Below are 19808 nucleotides of genomic sequence, written 5' to 3' on the forward strand. Positions count from 1 at the left end.
ATAAACAGTGAAGTTTAGGGGTTAATGAAGAACTATCAGATATATAAAGTGAAGTCGCGCAGTCATGTCCGACTCTTCGTGATCCCATGGATTGCAGCCTACCAGGCTCCTACGTCCATGGGATTTTCCAGGTAAGAGTACTGGAGTGGGGTGCCATCACCTTCTCTGATCAGATACATAAGGACATGTTCTAATTTATGGTATCATCTCTGAGCTGCAAAAGCATCTACTGGGCTAAACTTTACCCTATAGCATGAAACAAGAATATCATTCACCATGGATGATCTTTCTAACTTTAAAGAGTTTAAAATTAATTAAACTCAGTAACTCCAAAGATATGTGAAAAACACTTAGAAAATAACCTCTGTAAAAACAGCAAATTAACTTTTGTTTTACTTTCCTTTTTTATAAAAGAAGATGTGCAGTTTTCTTATCTGATGGTCAGTGGTCAGTTTGGGGAGATAACTAGAGGTGGTCTTGGTATGGTCGTTAGGATACTTTTATTCTCCAGTGTGCCACTCTAACAAGATTTCTTCACTTTCTTCTACTTTTCCACGAAGAATGAACTCAAATAAGTTCCCTTCAGCCCTTTTCTATGTCTTAGTCTTGACTTGAAATAAAAAAATTGTTGCAAGACAGTCCAACATCTCATTATAGCAATGTTGGCCTTGGGTACTATTACATGCCAGGCCAACAAACTCTGTTGCAAGGAAACAGGCACCTTATATAAGATGAGATCTCAGTTGCTTTCATCAAAAATAAGTAATTTCTCTGCCCAGCACTGTTTACTAGTGCTCTGGGACATCCAGATACCAAGAACCAAATCTCAAAGACTACCAGCAGGTTCTATTTTACTTTTAATTAAAAAAGTAAACCAAGGTTTAATTTATATACATGTTAAAGAGATAAAACAATCTGTATTATACAGATGAATAAAGAACAGTGTTAACTGGAAGAGCTGATTTTTTTTTTTTAACTCAGATCAAATTTCAAGAAAACATCATATAGATGAATTAAGCAAGTTTGATTACTCTGTTATCATTTGGTTATTCTACTCTATTACCATTTGGTTATTCTACTCTATTTAAAAAGGCAAAGTTTTACCTTGAGTTGCAATGTAGTGGCTTGGTCTCTGGTAGCCCTAAAATAGGAGAACAAAGTGGTCATCATTTTATATCAGTGTCAGAAATAAATGAATGAAGGCATAAAAAGATGAAGACAACCACCTGTTAAGATTAAGTTATAGTAAAAAGTCCAGAAATGAGTAGTGAACTCATAGTTCACTTCTCAAACCTAGGTTATCTGAAAGGTAAAAATAAAACAAAAATTAAATATTTTAAGGGGTCTGATTAGAATAAATATTGCACAATTGAGTTTTGCTTGCTGGAAAATAACTTTATAGATTTTGTTTGGTTTCACTACAATGTTTATGCCTTCATGTTAATCTTTAGTTTCATTCCTGGCAAAACTGTGTCCAAAAATATTAATTCTTATTTTATCATCCAAAAGTACAACACACTGCATTACAAATGGACAACGACATATTAGAACCATAAAAAAATAACAGAACATTCCAATGTTAGAGCTGGACAATGCATGTGTGCATCAAGTCAAAGTCCTGCTGAGATTTTTTTTAGAGAATACTTCTATTTGATAATATGTTCAGGAATCTGCCAAAACTATTTTGTATGTGCTGATAATATTAATTTACACACACATAATTATAGGTACACACATATATAGGGAAAAAAATCTTTTAAAAAATGCACCTTATCCTGAACAAAACGTTTAGTACTTTTTTCTTTCTTTTTATAGTGTGCCAAGAGTTTTATATAGTTAAGCACTTGATATTGTTCCATAAAGAAATTACTCCAAATAAAAGATAAGTTGTCAGTTGCTTTCAATTGATTTAAATTTCAATAGATCATTAGTAGCAAAAATGTTAATAGGGTTAAGCTTTGTCTTTGTTGTGTCTTCAGCAAAGGGCTTTAGTAAAAGCCTGAGTTAGCAGACCATCTGGTCCTATCCAAAACATCTGTAAGACATTTGGTGCATACCAAAAATTGTTGATATTTATAGGACCCTCGGTTGTGCCCAAAATGTCCATAAGACATTTGGTCCATGCCAAAAGGTCCTTAAAAATTGTTCCTATCCAAAATGTCCATAAGCATACTTGGTCCATGCCAAATAGTATTGGATGGCACCAAATATCAAGGACTTGTGGCATAGACCAAATGTCTCCATGGACATTTTGGAAAGGAGCAAAAATCAAGGATGTTTTGGTATGGACCAAATGTCTTTAACGGATGTTTTGGATAGGACCAAATGTCCTGCCAGGGTCTTGGCAGAAAACCAAGGTTAAACTAAACAGGTAAGAACAAGTATGAATTTGTCAGAGAACTGTTGATATTTTTATTCTAGAGAGTAGACTGTTTAGTTTTCCATATTGAATGAGAGTAAAATAATGATCAAAAATTTAACCAATATACTCAAAGACTATAGTTAATAAAATTCATTAATTCAAATATATAAATAATGACAAGTCACAAAATAACTATAAAACATGAACTTAATAAATGTGATAAAATTATTTCTTATTTATAGAAATTATAAAAAGTTAGATCCTAATCATACATATATTTTGCATATCTATAAATGTATCATATATGCTGCAGTTGTTGATATTTCTATCTTTTGCCTTACAAGTAATACAAATTTAGAATTAATTCATTTCAGTATGCCTGAACTATTTTTTTAAATAGTGAAGTTTAATGAGTGCTTAATATGTGCTAGGCATTGTGCTAAATGATCAACATGAATTACTTCATTTAATTCTCACAATAAAATGATGAGGTTAGTGGTATTGTTATTATCCCCATTGTAAAGATGAGGAAAGTGAGGGACAGAGGGATGAATTAATTCTTGCAATTTCCAGTGTGATTTTGAACCAAGAAATATGAACAGAGCCTGTCCTTCTTGGATGTAGTATACTGCATCCTTAATATTTTATTTTATTTGATAATTACTTGCATTAAACAAAGGATTTGCATGTACATATGTCTTAACCAACACTGAACAGTGGAATGTATATTAAAACAAACTTTCATTTTTATGATTCAATATATATGTGTGATATGTGTATTTTATAAATGCAATTTTATAATTATTTTGCCTGGGTAATTTTAATACTTTACAAACCAATACCACACACCACAAAATAGTCTCCCTACCCATTTTTAACATCAGAAGTCAAATGTAAAAAGGTAAAATTTCAGAAACACTAATACACATCATACTATCCAGCTTCTCACATATGTTTAGGGAAGGGTAGGATAAAAGCCAGAAACAGAAACCATCAACAAATAAAACTCGAGTACATAATAAATTGTCAAAAGCTAAAAATGATCCTGCTTTTCTAAACATAGAAAAGGGAGGGAGGTAAAATAGATCTTTACACATGTAAAGGAGTTACAGAAAAATGAACATAGATATACTGTATGAGGCTAGTTAGGTGAAGCATGCAGAGAGAACTAGTAGTAAGCATTAGGAAAAACTGTAGTTAAGAGTAGTTACATTAAGTATTTATAATAGGGTGCTGTTATTTACATATAGTGGTACTTACATCCCTGTACAGCCAAATCTACAGCCCAAACCAAAGTCAGGTGTGAAAGAAAGCACAACAACGTCAGTAAGTACTAGGACGCAGAACAAAGAAAAGTGTACAGTTTGTTCTTTATTTTAAAAAGCTAGCAATCACTTTATAGGTAATAACAAGGAAAAGATTTATATATATATACATATATATATAAGCCAATAAATTGGGCATACTGCAGGATAAAAATACTTACATCTATATAGTTGGCATTAATGTAATCTGAAGAAGGATCGTCCTCAACAGGTTGCAAAATTACTCTGGAGTGATCATCTGAGATTTTTAAAGGATAAAATAAAAGCTATTAAAATTCCCCCCTGTTTTGAGACAATGACCCTAGTAGAAACTTAACATAATTCAGTGGTTAACAACAGATGATCCATAATATACTTTCAAAATTTCATTGGATACCAGTCATTTGAAAAAATGTAAGAACTTTAATGAATTCATTACTTATTTTGATGATAATATTTTGTTAAGAAAGCTTCAATGACTAGCATCTTCATAGTTAGGAAATTTTTAGTAGACATGATAGTAATGTCTGATAAATCATCATTTCAGTCATAAATTTTTCTGAATTACTAAACTTGCCTTAACTCCTAATTTTGCTTGTTAGGCATGATTTTAAATGGGTGGGATCTTTTCTCCCTGTACTTTACAGCAAATGGGCCACAGAATTAGGGAGTGAATTTCGAAACCCTACTCTCAACTTCTTATTTTGTGAGAGTTATGGTTACTCTCACAAAGGTTAAACTCTGAGGTATTCAAAAGAGAGTGTAAAATAATTTAAATTGAGAATAAAGTAGTCTAAGTAAAATCAGCAGCTAGTTACAAGCTAAACTATCTGTCACTTTTCTTACTGCTCCTACGGTTTCATATGAATAAAATCAATTTATCTCATGAATACACCTTGAAGACTTAATCAGGAGGAAGTCCCTAATGATAAATAACTTGGAGCAAATGGGATTCAGGCACTGGCTCCAAGAAAGGAAACAAGGTATATGGAAGGAATAACACTCCCACCTTGAATGTGTTTGGTGGAAGAGTTATAGTAATTTAGCATGAAAAAAATCCTTCATATTCATTATCCTAATATTTTCAGTTGTTAATGACACCTCCAGGCATTTATGTGCAAACATAAAATCCAGCAGCACATTATCACCACAAGATGAAGAATCTGAGTCAATTAATGAGAATGATGACAATTTCAGAATTGCTGCCAATATCCAATGCTGTTATAATATTAAAAAGGTTACTTCATACAGATCGCCATCCTCTGGGATTGTTTTTAAAGTTTAAAACCATAGAAGGAGTAACTGAAAATTTACCCTTTATCTTCTACACCTGGTTTTTACATTTATCAAGACTCATAAGAGAACTTACATGCTATAATGTTTCCATATCTGTTTTTTGCTCTATTTTGATCTTTTTTAGCTACATCCCAAGATGCTGACTGTCCTTCAAAGAAGCTCTAGAAAAAAGCACAATTAACAAGCACACTGAATTTAATTCCTTTCCTTGAATCAAGTCTGTCTGTTTTAAAGACTAAAATAGTAAAAGCCACTTTCTCAGGGAGGAAGGGAGTCCTACAGCAGTGAACAAGATCAATTTTCAGACCTCAAAGCTTGTTTGTTGGGCTCGTACTTGTTCATCTTGGATTGGACTGAGTTCAAATTGAGGACAAGAAACAACTTTAGGGGAAAAAAAGCAGGGGCGGGGAGCCTTGAAAGTATTTCAAATTTAACATCACTGCAGCTTTGTGAGACGGAAGTAGAGAAAGCATCAGAGACTTCAAAACTACTTTTAATGAGCATCTTTCAAAAATATGCTTTCTTTAGCATTTCTAACAGGACAAAGAAAACCTGTTTTCTCCCATAATTATTCATTAAATCATGTGCAATACATCACATTTTAGTTTCTTTGAAGATCATGAAAAGGACTCAGTCTCCACAACAAGAGACCATATGAAAATTAAAAAGAGTCACCATCTCCAAGAATCTTGGAACAGATGAATTTGTTGATTGGTTTAATTACCATATGCAGCAATTTAAAATATGGGTATAGATATCTTTTTGCAGAAAAACTTAAAAACTTTGCTCAACACAAGAAAGGGGGTCTTCAAAGAGCCAATGGTCTTTGAAGTGAGGTACACAGGAATACACATGCAATGAACAACAACAACAAATAGTTCTGACAGAATATTGTAATTCCTTGTGCTATTTTGTCACCACAGCATAGTGTTTCCAGCCTATATCTAAAACCGACATTCAAAATTCAAAAATAATTTCATTCACTCCCAAACTAAGGTATAACAAGTAATCTGTGAATAAAAGGCGATGTTTAGAAGATTCCTTATGAAGTTAAAGGTATTATATTTTAGGTGGTCTTTCAAAGTAAGGTACCCCTTGGCTTCTTTCATTTTAACTGTGTGTGTTTGGTGGTGGAGGTACATCTACACCCCAGAGTGACATTTCTCATAAGTGAAAAGTAGCAAAAGAACTATTTCCTTTTTGCTATATTATGTACATTGGGATGTTTAGTTAAATAACTTCCTCTGTAGTATAATCTTGCTGTTTTACTTTGGGTAGGAAGGGGAAATAAGGATGAAAGAATTTCCCACACCCTTTTTTGGGCTGCTTTTTGTTGTCTGAATTTGCAGTACTCTGTTTTTCTTCCCAGCCACCCTCAACCTATAATCCTCAAAACAAAACTCAGAGTGACAAGTAACACATTTAACACCCATAGCTTGATCTTATTTTCAACAGAGGGTCAACACGCAAAGAGGCAGACAAGTATCCACTGCTTAGGTCATTCAAATGGCAGAAACTGCAAAGGTACACTAGGACTCAAGATATTCTGCTATGGATTTTTGAGTGGGGAAAACATAAGGTCTAACAAACTGGTCTCTAAGTAGCATAGTAAAATAAATTATGGAATCCAATATTTTTTATTAAAATGAATTTTGACCCAGCTATACCTCCAGGAAGTATCCTTTTTTCAATCATCTACATCCTTCTCCTCAAATGCCCACTAGATTGTTCATAGACAAAGGATTAGAGGGTCTACAGAGTATTCCAGTGCTTGCTATGTAAATGGGAGGAAAAGCTGCTAAATTCTGCTGAGTATCATGGTTAGAAGTAAGATTCAACATAGTATTGAAACTTTCACCTCATATTCCTCTTTGAACCCATAGCTGTCTGATGTCTTCATGAGATTAATGTGCTGTAGTAAGTCGGCTACCCTGATGGCTGGGTGCAGCTGTCCCGTCTGGTAAGGGGATTCTGTCCCCTCACACAGGTAGCGAGGTACATCAAGAAGACGACTGGATTCTGCTGTAGCACTGTGGTTCTCATCTGCCATGTTTCAGATTCCAGAAGATTAAAAAAAAGACAAAGTTACCTTGTTTAATATATATCTATGCAAAGCAGATTTTAAGATCTTATGATCTTTCTGATAATAGGAGGAAGAAAGAAATATAGTACAGACTTCGGGCAGCATCCCTATAAAGACAAAGCCTTTTACTTCAGCTCCAGGTAGGAGGTCAGGGCATATTATTAATATGTGTATACAAGCAAGACAACAGATGCTGTGAGATGTAGAGAAACAGCTGATCCACTTTAAAGAAGTATAAGTGGGAGATTTTGCTGAGTTTTGACTTTTTTCTTGTATCTGCAGTCATAGTAGTATATTGTGAGACCAGAAGATCAAGTTGTCAATTGGACAGGTGTTTTCATTGTTGATTAAATTGAACAAATTCTTTCCCACCCATATCCCAACCTCCCTATATAGGCAACCCATCCCCACTGTGGTCCTACTATGCCCTTCCACCTGGGACTTTTTACCATGAAATACTCCAGACCCATAAACTTGAACATTTACAGAATCTGCCCACAGCCCACTATGTCTGCCAGCCAGGTTACATGTGCATTTGCACTTCATCTCTACTCCCTTGGTTTACTATTATTGCTGTTTTTTATTGCTGATACATTTTGACTCTTCTGGTTACTGTGTACAAGAAACCTTGGTTTGTCTCTGGGACAAAATATTTAGATACTTTTTCTGGAATTCCTCCATGGCCCATCTTGGCTGAGTTACACAGCGCCTGCTTTACATTCCCATGGCCTTCTGTTCTCCTACATTCATTTCACTTACAATATATTTTAATCATTTATTTCTTGATCTCTTTTTCTAACTAAACTCTAAATGCTTAGCATGTAGAGACAAGAGTCATATTTTTCTTTTTATTCTTAATGCCTGGTAAAAGCAGTCACTCAATAAATATTTCAATATTTCAATGAATCAATTAGTTACAAATCCATTAAATCCCTCACCACCCACATTTAAGTGCAGGCCCCATCCCAACTGTGTTGTTAGCTTAAAATGAAAAGAAACTCTTAAGTCTCTGTCATAAGAAGGAAGAAAAGAACAAGAACATTTTACCTCTGAAAAATAAATATTATTTTAATGACCATAGTGCTAATCATTACAACGAGAAGAAGCATGCTTATAATGATCACATTTAAACTTACCATCTTTAAAAAAAAACAAATGTTTTAAGGGGTGTTACTTTGGCAAACATTATACTGCCATACTCATTAACAGAAGAGAAAGTACACTCTTAGGGGAACTTTTGTTTTAATGATACTGCATACTGTAGAGAACGATATTTAGTTAACAGTTAAACATATTTCAAGTGCTGGTACATTTGCCTGTTCTATCACCAACTCTACAAATAGGATATGGCAAAAAATGAATTGTTGTCCCCATGATAAACATTTTTTCTTCCTGGAGAAGGAAAAAAAAAAAAGAAAAAGAACCCCACAATCAGATTTGTGTGCTTCTATAATTTAGCTTGATTGCATTTACTTTATTTTCTCTTACTAGACTGAATGTAGCTTTTCTTTTGCATTTACTTCTAAAACTCCACATTGAATTAAAAAAAAAAAATTCTGTTGGATTTTGTTGTGACCTAAAAAATACCCAAAAGAATTGACACTTTTTACTCTGGTTTCCCACCCCTCTACACACAAACATTTGCTAGCAACCATGATTCATGAGCGTTTACTATTTTTTCTGAGATGACACTCAATTGGTCTACCTTTGCTAAAATACTGCAATCAATAGACTGACATAAAGAAATATACATCTCCCCTGTAAAATTAAATCCAGAAGCCACTGATTGGGGCACTATCACAGAACATACAGCTTAGGATAAGAAGTAAAGAGAACAGAATGTCAGGAAGGCAAAATGCAATCACCCAAGCTGGAATAAAGGTAGTCAGTGCTCTGTGAAGCAGACCTGAGCTCACATTGTACTTGCTGGAGCAGTGGAATATTTACATTTGTAAAAGGCTCAGTAAGAAACAGAGGATTCATCCGTATTCCAGATCTTACATGATTACGTCTCAAGATGAGGTAGACAGTGCCTTTTGCTTTGCATTAGGCTTTAATACAGTAGTACAATGAGCAGTATTTTTTTTAAATAATTACATATGAATTATTAATATCTATACATTTCTACCTCACCTCATTGAATTACCTAACAATGCGACTAGAAGCAAGAGTACATGTACTAATTATTATCCTTACTACACATTTAAGAATAACTTTAAATATTTCTTTGATGGAAAGGTCCTCTATAGTTCTTTGCAATACACTTACCAGTAATAGGGACTTTAAACCAATGCAGCAGTAAAACACAAAAAAACAAAAATATGAATCAATACAAAAGTTTCTGACTTCTTTTTAAATCAGTAAGCAGATATTAATATCAAGCAATACTTGAAGTGATTTCAAAAATTGCTTTATAAATACAAAATCAACTGATGTAAAACAACTATAAACACGGTGATTCCAAGAATGATGAAGAATGCAACAAATCATTTCTAAATTTGGTATGATTAACAAGCTATTTAGCTTTCAAAGAAGAAATATAAAAAATATCAACCAGCTTGACTTACAAAATGAAATAAAATGCACAATGATTTTTTAAATGAATAGATTTATAATTCTATTGTGTTAACTCTAGCCTTCCTTAAAAATAAATATCCTCTTTCATGGGAAAATTATTACAATAATATTTTAAACTTTATATATTATCTCATTTTCTCTTTACTAAGCTCTGTGGAGAAGGTATGGTAAGAATTATTATATCATTTTATTGAAGAGGAAGCAAAGACATTTTTCATGAATATTTTTGTGAGTTCATATTTGTGAGTTCACAGGCGGACTGAGACTTATTAGACCCAATTTTACATGTCTTTGAATATTACCATAATGAAATTTTAACAGGTAACTATCTTTTTCCTTGAATTTTTAATAACTTCATTGAATTTAACTTATGAGCTTGATGCTGACCTTATTCTACAGTGCTCAACAGAAGATGACATTTTCAGAGGAATTTGATGCCTCTCAAAGACCATAATTCCTGGCTCCTCCCTATATGATCAGGCCATCCTTTGGGGCAAATTGCCCAGCTCACTTCCCTGACCTTATTGGTGGGAATATCAAAGGGAGAGTGCAGTCAGAGACAGAAAACACTGACTTACAGATTCTTTTAGAATATACCCTTGTATTTTAAAATTTTAGCTTTTAATAACTATTTTAGTCAAAAAGGTATATTTTACTTAACTGAGTTAGTTGTATTGTCCTAACATATTTTGAAAATATAATTAAACATTAAATATGTTGATAATAAAAATATGTGTAAACTGATGTCTTATGTTCAAAGAAATTTAAATATAAAACATGAGAACTGGGAATTTTAAAGGTACATTTATCTGGCAATTTCTACATTTCTCTGATTAAATCTTAAATATTAGAAGCACGGGGGACAAACTGATAAGACGACTTGTGAACATACAAGCCAGCTGGTCATGAATCATTGCTGTGTAATTAGTCAAGGGATAGAGCACAAATCGAAATGAAACCCATTGCATTCTTAAATATATTGTTAAAGATTTATTTAATTTTACAGCTGAAAAGGTCTTATTTATTACTAGCAATACTAGCTGTCTTAGATGTTATGCACTGGTAGTGTTAATTGCTCAGTCGTGGCCAACTCTTTGCGACTCCATGGACTGTAGGCCGCCAGGCTTCTCTGTTCATGAAATTCTCCAGCCAAGAATTCTGGAGTGGGCCATTTCCTTCTCCAATGTGGTGGTAAATCTTGGCTTAATGTAAATTTTTTGACAGATAACACTTATCATGAAAGTGCATATAGAATGCAAAACTCCATTATTAATACTATAGCAATTTTACCTGCATTTATAAATTCTTAACTAAGACAAAACTAAAGCAAATGCACAAATGCCAAATGTTTACTTGGAAATGCATTCTTTAGTTGTTATAAAATTAGGAGGATTTAGAAAAATCCCTTTAAATCAGGTATATTTTATATATATACACTAGCGATTCTGGTAGCACTGGCCCCTGAAATGTGTACATTTGGATTCATTCTACTAACTTGCAAATATAAACATTAGTTATATATTCATATTAAGGGTCCTTGTACTCACTCCAAATCTAACAGAACAAAGAATTAAAGGATAAGTTGTTTTTAAAAAGTATACCCAACTAATTTGAAATGCACTAGATCTAATTGGGTTGATCACAATTGCTCTCTTTGATAAAATCAGGACTACATTTTCAAAATCAAACTGCTTCTGCCCTGTAAATACTGTGTAGACAAAGCTGTAACCCATGCAAGGAGGTGTGATCCATGCAAAAAAAGATGACAAAGAATTAGGGCCTCACCTAACACAGCGGTCGGCACAAGTGGATCATTGGGCACTGCAGGAAAACAAAGCTCATGAAGGAATATATTGCCCTAAAGTTGTATTTCATAGTCTTTTTTCCTTTAAAATAGATTTATCATTTCTTAAGAAATATAAATATTAAACTTTCTTTATTACTATAACCTGCAAAGGGACCATTCTCTTTCTCAACTTGGGTTACCTCAAAATATCAGGAAAGGTACATCTATAATTATAGTTCAGTAGTCAGTCCAATTTTAAAAACCAAGAAGATTCAACTTCAATTTATAAAGATTATAAAATTAGGGGGAAAAATGCATTTAGATCTATCCAGTGAGAGGTACTTAGAGAGGTAATTATATTCATTCCACTTTAGCTAACTTTGGAAAATAGATTTAATCCTTTCTCCAAGTTCATAAGTGTATATTTATAGATATACTTCTAAATTCAAACTTCATAATAAGGTATATAGGCATTAGATAGAAAAGCTTTGGAAACAAAAATTCTTTCAAATCTTTAATTGATTAATTTTAAATCAAGTGGTTAGAGAAATGATACATCTATACTTTTAGCAAAACTTTCAATAGCAACGTTTTATGTTTTTCTCTATTATTTATCTTACAGTGAAAAAAAAAATAGAACAGATCAGAAAGTCCTTATCACTATGAAAACTAAATTCCAAAATGACTCATTATAATATCCTTAACTACTAATGTGATATAGGTACATATCAGGGAAAATCATGGCCAATAATTTTTAAAAAGTTTGCACCAAGCTGAACATTTCAGAAAAAACATCCCCTTTTGAAAAGCCATAAATGCATAAACCTACAAATACTTTATTTTCTCAGTCTTACCACTACATATTTTTATAATCTGTATCAAAAATAACACTTCTATTGTTTACTTCTTTCCTTATACAGTTTTTCCCAAACTGGGATCTGTGGCAAATGCCTCTGTGAACACAAGGCCAAGGATAAACACAATTTGCTTTCCTCAAGTACCAATTTCACTTATTTATTTGAAGAGACAGTCAGGTAATTGAACTTAATTTTAAGTAACAAAATAAACACAGTGCTACGGAATGGGATAAACAAAATTCTAGAAAATTTGACGATAAACAGTAATACTGATCATGGGGCATTAAATAATACTTCAGAGGAACTGTTTTAAAAGATATGCCTCCACAGATAAACATTTGCAATTCTTAACATAGATGAGTGAATAGATGGATTTCACCATTCCCTGTCAATCCCTCAGTTCAAGTAAATTTTTGGACTTCACACCAGATACTTAACAGTATGTAGATTTCTTTTTTCTCTGGTTAACTTTTTATTACTGAAACTCTTGAGGCATCTATAGAATAATTAAATAGAATGACTTCCCATGCCAATAATTCCCAGAAAGAATTATGATATCTCATATCTCAAAGACTTACCCTTACACAATGGAAGATTCAAATACAAAACAATTATAAATTCTGACATGAGCTAATTTTATGTAGGCAATCTATTTTAACTTAAAGCAATAAGATTTGGTCTGAGTGGTGTATGAATGTCTCTTATAGTAATAAAATTCATACAGTTGGAAGTTAAACTAAATCAAATATCAAGACTGAAGTCTTCTGATAAACTCGTTTATTCCATATCACTTTTTCTATTTCCAGTTTCTTCTTCCACTCTCTGTCTTATTTCCCCTCACTATTCAAAAGCTAATGTGTTGAATTCGAGAGAAATTAAATAGCTTTAAAAGTCATTGATCAAAATTTTGGTAAAGAACTTACATCTTGGACTAAAATTATGTTGGTCCATGAAGGTGATGGAAAGAGGGTCTTCTGCATGCAGAGTGCTTTGATCAGCATAGCTTCGATCCATAGCATTTACCATGTGTGTCATTTCCTGCCGGGTGTTCCCCATAGCATCTTTGCGTTTCTTAGCAAGCTTGCTGCCAAGACAAATACGAAAGGGAAACCTTAGTGTGAGGCTTGAAGGAGAACTGACACCAGCAGTAAGTAGTTCAGGAAAGCCCGAGGGTAAAGATATAGATTTGGTTTAGAAACTCTAAGAATATGTCATAATTTCAGGAATTAAGTTTGACATCCAAACAATATCTGTTGATTGCTATAAAACTGTTTTATTTGTCATATGGATATTTTAACATTCAAGCTGTCAACCCAAATGTCTCATCACTTCTTGCATTTTATCATTACAATAAATTATCATAAAGCATAACTATACTTTATTAAAACAGTAAGTAAATGATTCCTTAGTAGTGTTGTTCAAAGAAAAGTTAATGCTAAATTTTGGTTTTCCTTCTGGGTGATTAACACGCTTGATCAAAATTTCAGAAGATGTTCTGTGGAAATAACATGACTACTTTTTCAAGTTTATTTTATTACAGTCATCCAGTTAAAATAGACAAACTCTATTCTTCACTCTTTGTCTTTTTGTTCAGTAAAAGTGCAGTGTGTAGAATTAACACTTTTAAATATATTTATATAACATTAATCCAAACCTAATCAGGAAATTTGTAGAATCAACTGCAGCTTGATACAAGGCAAATACTCGGGAATATATGGGGAAATTATGTACTTTATAAGAAAAGTACTTTGAGAAGAGTTTGGAAAATGCTGTGTAGAGGTATTATGCAAATGATCATAATATTGAATAGTAAACATGGTCCGATCCTAAAAATATGTTTCAGAACCCCATGGCAGAGTGCCAACTACAAATGGCCTCACAGATGCAGCTACATAAATGACACAGGAGATTTGGAAATGAGCAGAGTTAGACTTTGGAGCTCCTCAGGCACTGACATCTTTATCTTACATACCAAGGATGTTAAATACAATCTGGTTCGTTGTGAATGTTACACATGAAACATGCAATTAAAAAACTATTTAAGGTATATAAAATTCATCTCATATTAATAAAAAGAAAGGGACTCTCAATGCCTACAGTTTGCCAGATTATGTTCTAAGTTTATGGCAGCAGTTTAGAGGCCTTGGAAATATATTTTAGTTATTTTAAGAATACCATTTCTCAGCTGGATTATTAACTAGGGTAAATTTTTCTGATTCTCATTAGTATCTGTACTAGAATAAATATACTGATATACTACAAATATGTTAAAAAAAGTTATTTATTTAGTAGTTGTGTTTATGTCCAAAAGCTTTTCCTTTAGGAAATTATCTATTAATTTGATAGCTACTCATGTGTAGGACATTTTTCTCTGAGAATTATAGTCCTTAGCCTCAAGCATACATACCCAACAATATCCAATATATTGACATAGCATATATGACACCTAAGATAGTCATAAACTAAGCTTTAGAGATGGAAATGGCATACATTTTAGAAATAATAACAATGATAAGGATAGTATTATCAATAATAAAACAATGACAAAAGTATAACAAAAACTACCACCACCACTACCACGACCACTACGTCGTCACAACCACGTCACCACCACCATTATTCAGCAGCAATATTTGCTCTATTCATTGAAAGATCTCTTACCTCTTTTTTCTAGGCTAGTGGGCAAAAGCTCTGTAAAACTCCTAACAGGTTTTAGACAGGGAATATAAAAGTGTTGCTTCCCATAGTGAGACAGCACAAAGAAGGGTGGGGATTGTGGGGAATTGGAGAGTAATTTAGGGGGCAAATTACCTAAGTGAACATTGGCACTTGATCCCAGAGTAGTTTCTAATTTTAAAATTATTTTTGAAGAGAAGTCACAAATCTAAATATGTATATTTTCTTATTCTTTCAAGTGGTCCTATTTTTTGGAAGAGTGTATGTGAAATTAAAAGACGCTTACTCCTTGGAAGGAAAGTTATGACAAACCTAGATAGTATATTCAAAAGCAGAGACATTAGTTTGCCAACAAATGTCTGTCTAGTCAAGGCTATGGTTTTTCCTGTGGTCATGTATGGATGCGAGAGTTGGACTGTGAGGAAGGCTGAGCGCCAAAGAATTGATGCTTTTCAACTGTGGTGTTGGAGAAGACTCTTAAGAGTCCCTTGGACTGCAAGGAGATCCAATCAGTCCATCCTAAAGGAGATCAGCCCTGGGATTTCTTTGGAAGGAATGATGCTAAAGCTGAAACTCCAGTACTTTCGCCACCTCATGAGAAGAGTTGACTCATTGGAAAAGACTCTGACGCTGGGAGGGATTGGGGGCAGGAGGAGAAGGGGACAACAGAGGATGAGATGGCTGGATGGCATCACTGACTCTATGGACGTGAGTCTGAGTGAACTCCGGGAGTTTGTGATGGACAGGGAGGCCTAGCGTGCTGCGATTCATGGGGTCGCAAAGAGTCGGACACGATTGAGCGACTGAACTGAACTGAACTGATGGGGCAAATTATACATCAGTAGGTCATAGGTTATTCTACAGCCTTCACTTTTCAAACTTACCTCTAGGATAGTTCCAAACTTGCCTATAGGCTATTTGTTCTTCGGCCTACATTGTTCTTTTACCTCTAATATCTGGTTAACTTCCAATTCTGTCTTGCCTCATCAGGGAGACTTCTCTAACTGAGCATATACAACATTTCTCAGACTAGGTTTCCCTGGTAGGTATTTTTAAAGCACCATGTTTTCTGCCTATAATAATACTTATCACATTATCATTGCAAGGATCCTTTTGTTTTTCCCACTGTGTGTTCCATGAAGGGAAGAACCCTCTGTATAGCCCTAGCACTCCGAGCAGTGTCCGGGACATAGCAGACACTCACTAAATACTTGATCGAATGGATGAATTAGGTCTCTTATATGCTCGGCACTTGTCATTTGTTAACTCAATTAATTCTCAAATCAATGAACTGAAGGAGGCATGAGATTTCTAATTGTATAGATGAGTTCACTGAGGCTTACAAGTTAAATATCTTGCCCAAGGTTATTAATCTAATATGCAGTAAAGAATGACCTGGTTCCAAGGCCTAAGCCCTTATACTATATCCAGTTACTTTTTTTTAATTGTCACATTACCATGTGTATTATAATATGAAGCAGTCACTGCTCTAAGAGTTAAAGATTAGTTGTTATAAATTTGAGAAGAATGTGGATGTAGCACAAATGCTTTGCCATTTTAAAGTTTAAAAAAGAGTTGAAGAAATAACTTTCAGTCTTTGTTTCTTGGATAAGAAGAAAGAATAAATTCATTCCTCAAAAATTCTGAGAGATTGACGTGGCTAAAAATAAGACAACTTGAAATTTGGATTAAAAACAATGTAAAAATTTGAAGACAGATAGATTGAAGCAAATGGTAAAGACGTTTAAATTTTGAGGCTTTACCTTAAAATATATAATTTAAACATTTTATGATTGAGAAAAAATAAGAAGTAATGAACTTGTCAAATGCATGACAGGTAAAAGATTTCATAGCAATGAAGGACTTTTACTTTTCAGATTCACAAACCTTTGTTAGTAGATAGATTATGAGAGAATATATATAAAACCTTTGTTGATATCTGCCAACCATGTATTGTCAGCTTTTTTTAATACCTTAATCCTCACAACAACCCTGTGAGGTAGGCTTTAATTCAGGTTATTACAAAAGAAATAAATATTATCACTAGAGTTAAGTGCTTTGATCAAGAACTGACAGTTACTATGATGATGCCAATGAATTTTTACTTCAAAGATTACATCTGGTTTTCTTTTAAATTTTACTATAATTTATTTCTACATTTCTTTTAAAAACTGTCTAATTTAGATTTGCTTCACTAGATCTGTTTAAGCAGCTTTTAAAAACATAAGTCTGTTAAACTTTTTTCTAATTATGATTGATAATGCCAGGAACCCTAAGTACTTCAGTAACAGTATCAAAGCCTAATACATAGTCTAGAATACAGAAATGCCACACGTCTATAAAAAGGCAATCTAATCCTAATATTATAGATAAATGGATGACTAATGGTAACCTTATTGATGTTCTCATAATTAAATATTTATTGATTCCTGCATGTTTGATATTTTGTCTCCATCTGAGAAACCAGCATATATAATGTACGCTTCAGGACAGTTAAGCAGATCATTTTGCAACTACTTGAGTTTGACAGATGTGCAAATGAGTTTCATTATCAAAGCAGCCAACAGCATAAACTTCTGCAGGTGGATATATGGGTGGGCTATAAAGAGGAAAAGTGCTCCATCATTGTATGAAACGGTACATTTAATTACCTTTGGCTTCATCAAACATGATTTAACAAGGATATTATGATCCATCACAATAAGCTAGGAGCACTGTTACTTTACACCTGCTTATTTTATCAGATTTTGAAAAGCCAAATGTTTATAATATTTAAACTGTTGGCAGAATTCTGTAACAGTCATTGAGACTCTCACCAAATCTTTCTGTAAAGCTAACTTAAATTTACTTAGTGAAGTAAATACTGTGGGATATGTGCACCAAATACTTAATCAAAATCCTTGACTCTCAAAATTTGGTGGATCAAATATTGATCAAGCAATGACCAAGAATACTCTGTTGCATCATTCCTTTGGACTGAATGTATACGCTGGAATTTAAGGTAATAAGCTGAGAATGATTATTGAAACAGACTGGACAACACTCTCCTTCCTCATCAAGAGTAGCATGTCATACTTAAGCATAGGAAGAGCTAAAACTTTGGAGCACAAAAAAGGATATGTAACACCTATTATGTTTTGTTTAGGTTGACAGCCTTTCTTTTTTCATCTTGGTTTTACAAAATCATTGTCCTATTTAAGTCATAATAAATAAACTCGAAATTTCTTCTCTAAAAATATTTTTTTATTTATCACTGCCACATTATAATTTTTATCCATTCGTTTTCACCAGAGCATACTGATTGCCTACATAGCTAAACCAAAGGTGTTCTGAAATCACAACCCATCCCGGATTCCTGGAAATGTGGAGAGAAGTTATCACAGTCAGACCTGACCTGATTTGCATTCTGTGAAGGCATTTTGAATGTTCTTCTATGAATACATCAGTTGGGTCATTTTTTTCAGATATAACAGTGTGGCTCGGATGGTAAAGAATCCGCCTGCAATGGGGGAGACTTGGGTTTGAGCCCTGGGTTGGGAAGATCCCCTGGAAGAGGGCAAGGCAACCCACTCCAGTATTCTTGCCTGGAGAATCCCTATGGACAGATGAGCCTGGCGGACTACAGTCCATGGGATTGCAAAGAGTCGGACACGACTGAGCAACTAAAGCACACACATGTAAAAATAGGTATTAGTGAATTGCAACCACTATCTCTACCGGATGAGTGAGATATCATATTGATAATGTACAGGTTTGACTTAAGTATGTAAATGATGCTTTGGGCTATAGACTATGACTACTTATGGAAAATCGTAAATAAAAATTAAAAGTAGCTGAACATACAGAAATACAATATCCCTTTTTAAAAATAACCTATTAATAAAATAGGTTAATAAGTAAACTTTATAGCTTTAGAGTACAGAAAAATACTTTTTTTGCAGTCATCAAAATTGCAAACATTCTGTTTTTTGGTTTGTTGTTTTTTTTTTGAAAAGGGATACTGCATCTTTAACACATGTAAAGTCGTATATCACCCATTTTCTACTTACAGGTAGTAGGAGTAAGAATAGTAGCTCCTCCTGGCAAGCAAATCACAGACAGTGGAAAAAGAGAAGCAATGGTGAATGAAAAGCGTGACTCTGTCACATTCAATAAAGCAGAAAAATGTGCGTTAAAAAGTAAAATAAAATAAAATAAAATTCATGTTTTTTTGTTGTTGTTGTTTGGATTTCAATTTGCTCATGCATTGGTTAGATATCTTTCGCCATGCAATTAAACAGACAGATACGCAATAGAAAATAAAATTTAAAATACATAATTTGGAAAAAATAACATGCTGACTTTTCTATAGCCAAAAAAATTGAAAAATTAAATGGATTGTGTATTTTTAACATGCAGTTAAGCATAATATCATCCATTACCATCTAAATGTCATGACAGATGGAATAGCTGTGTATAGAACTTCTACACTAAATTGACTATTTTTCTTTAAATACAAAACATAAAGATCTATCAGGTTAATATAGAATATATGCAGAATGACACATTAATTTCTATAAATAAGTCATTATATCTTATTAATGCACAGGTACATACATATATTATGTGAATATACATATGCACCATACACTATATATGCACAAAGGCATTTCTACAGCAGATGTATGTGACCATGATATCATATACATTTACTGTACTGAAACATAATTTCAAATTTATGTTTGGAATTATTAATGTATTCATGCTGCAAATTTAAAATAATACATAACCAATGAAAAAATGGCATACATTTGGAAATAATTCAACAGTGATTAAATTAAAATGACTTTGCGTTTTGAAAGATGCAATATCCCTTTTCTTAGCCTAA

General features: G+C 33.3%; 1 protein-coding gene across 6 annotated transcripts in view; it reads right to left on the reverse strand.

Annotated features, from left to right (window-relative positions):
- Positions 1-19808, reverse strand: part of PTPRK (protein tyrosine phosphatase receptor type K) — a 616741-nt gene that overhangs the window by 23935 nt on the left and 572998 nt on the right. For 2 of the 6 annotated variants that reach the window (XM_061427930.1, XM_061427929.1), the window contains exons 15-21: positions 13189-13349; positions 11408-11443; positions 6821-7005; positions 5036-5123; positions 3849-3925; positions 3623-3640; positions 1105-1141 (exon numbers count right to left, since the gene is read on the reverse strand). In XM_061427930.1, the coding sequence (XP_061283914.1) occupies positions 1105-1141; positions 3623-3640; positions 3849-3925; positions 5036-5123; positions 6821-7005; positions 11408-11443; positions 13189-13349 (602 nt within the window). The remainder of the gene's footprint in view (positions 1-1104; positions 1142-3622; positions 3641-3848; positions 3926-5035; positions 5124-6820; positions 7006-11407; positions 11444-13188; positions 13350-19808) is intronic. The other 4 variants (XM_061427934.1, XM_061427933.1, XM_061427931.1 and 1 more) reach the window with 3 other exon arrangements.

The sequence above is a fragment of the Bos javanicus genome, chromosome 9 (assembly GCF_032452875.1).
Source record: "Bos javanicus breed banteng chromosome 9, ARS-OSU_banteng_1.0, whole genome shotgun sequence".
In the NCBI taxonomy this organism is placed as follows: domain Eukaryota; kingdom Metazoa; phylum Chordata; class Mammalia; order Artiodactyla; family Bovidae; genus Bos; species Bos javanicus.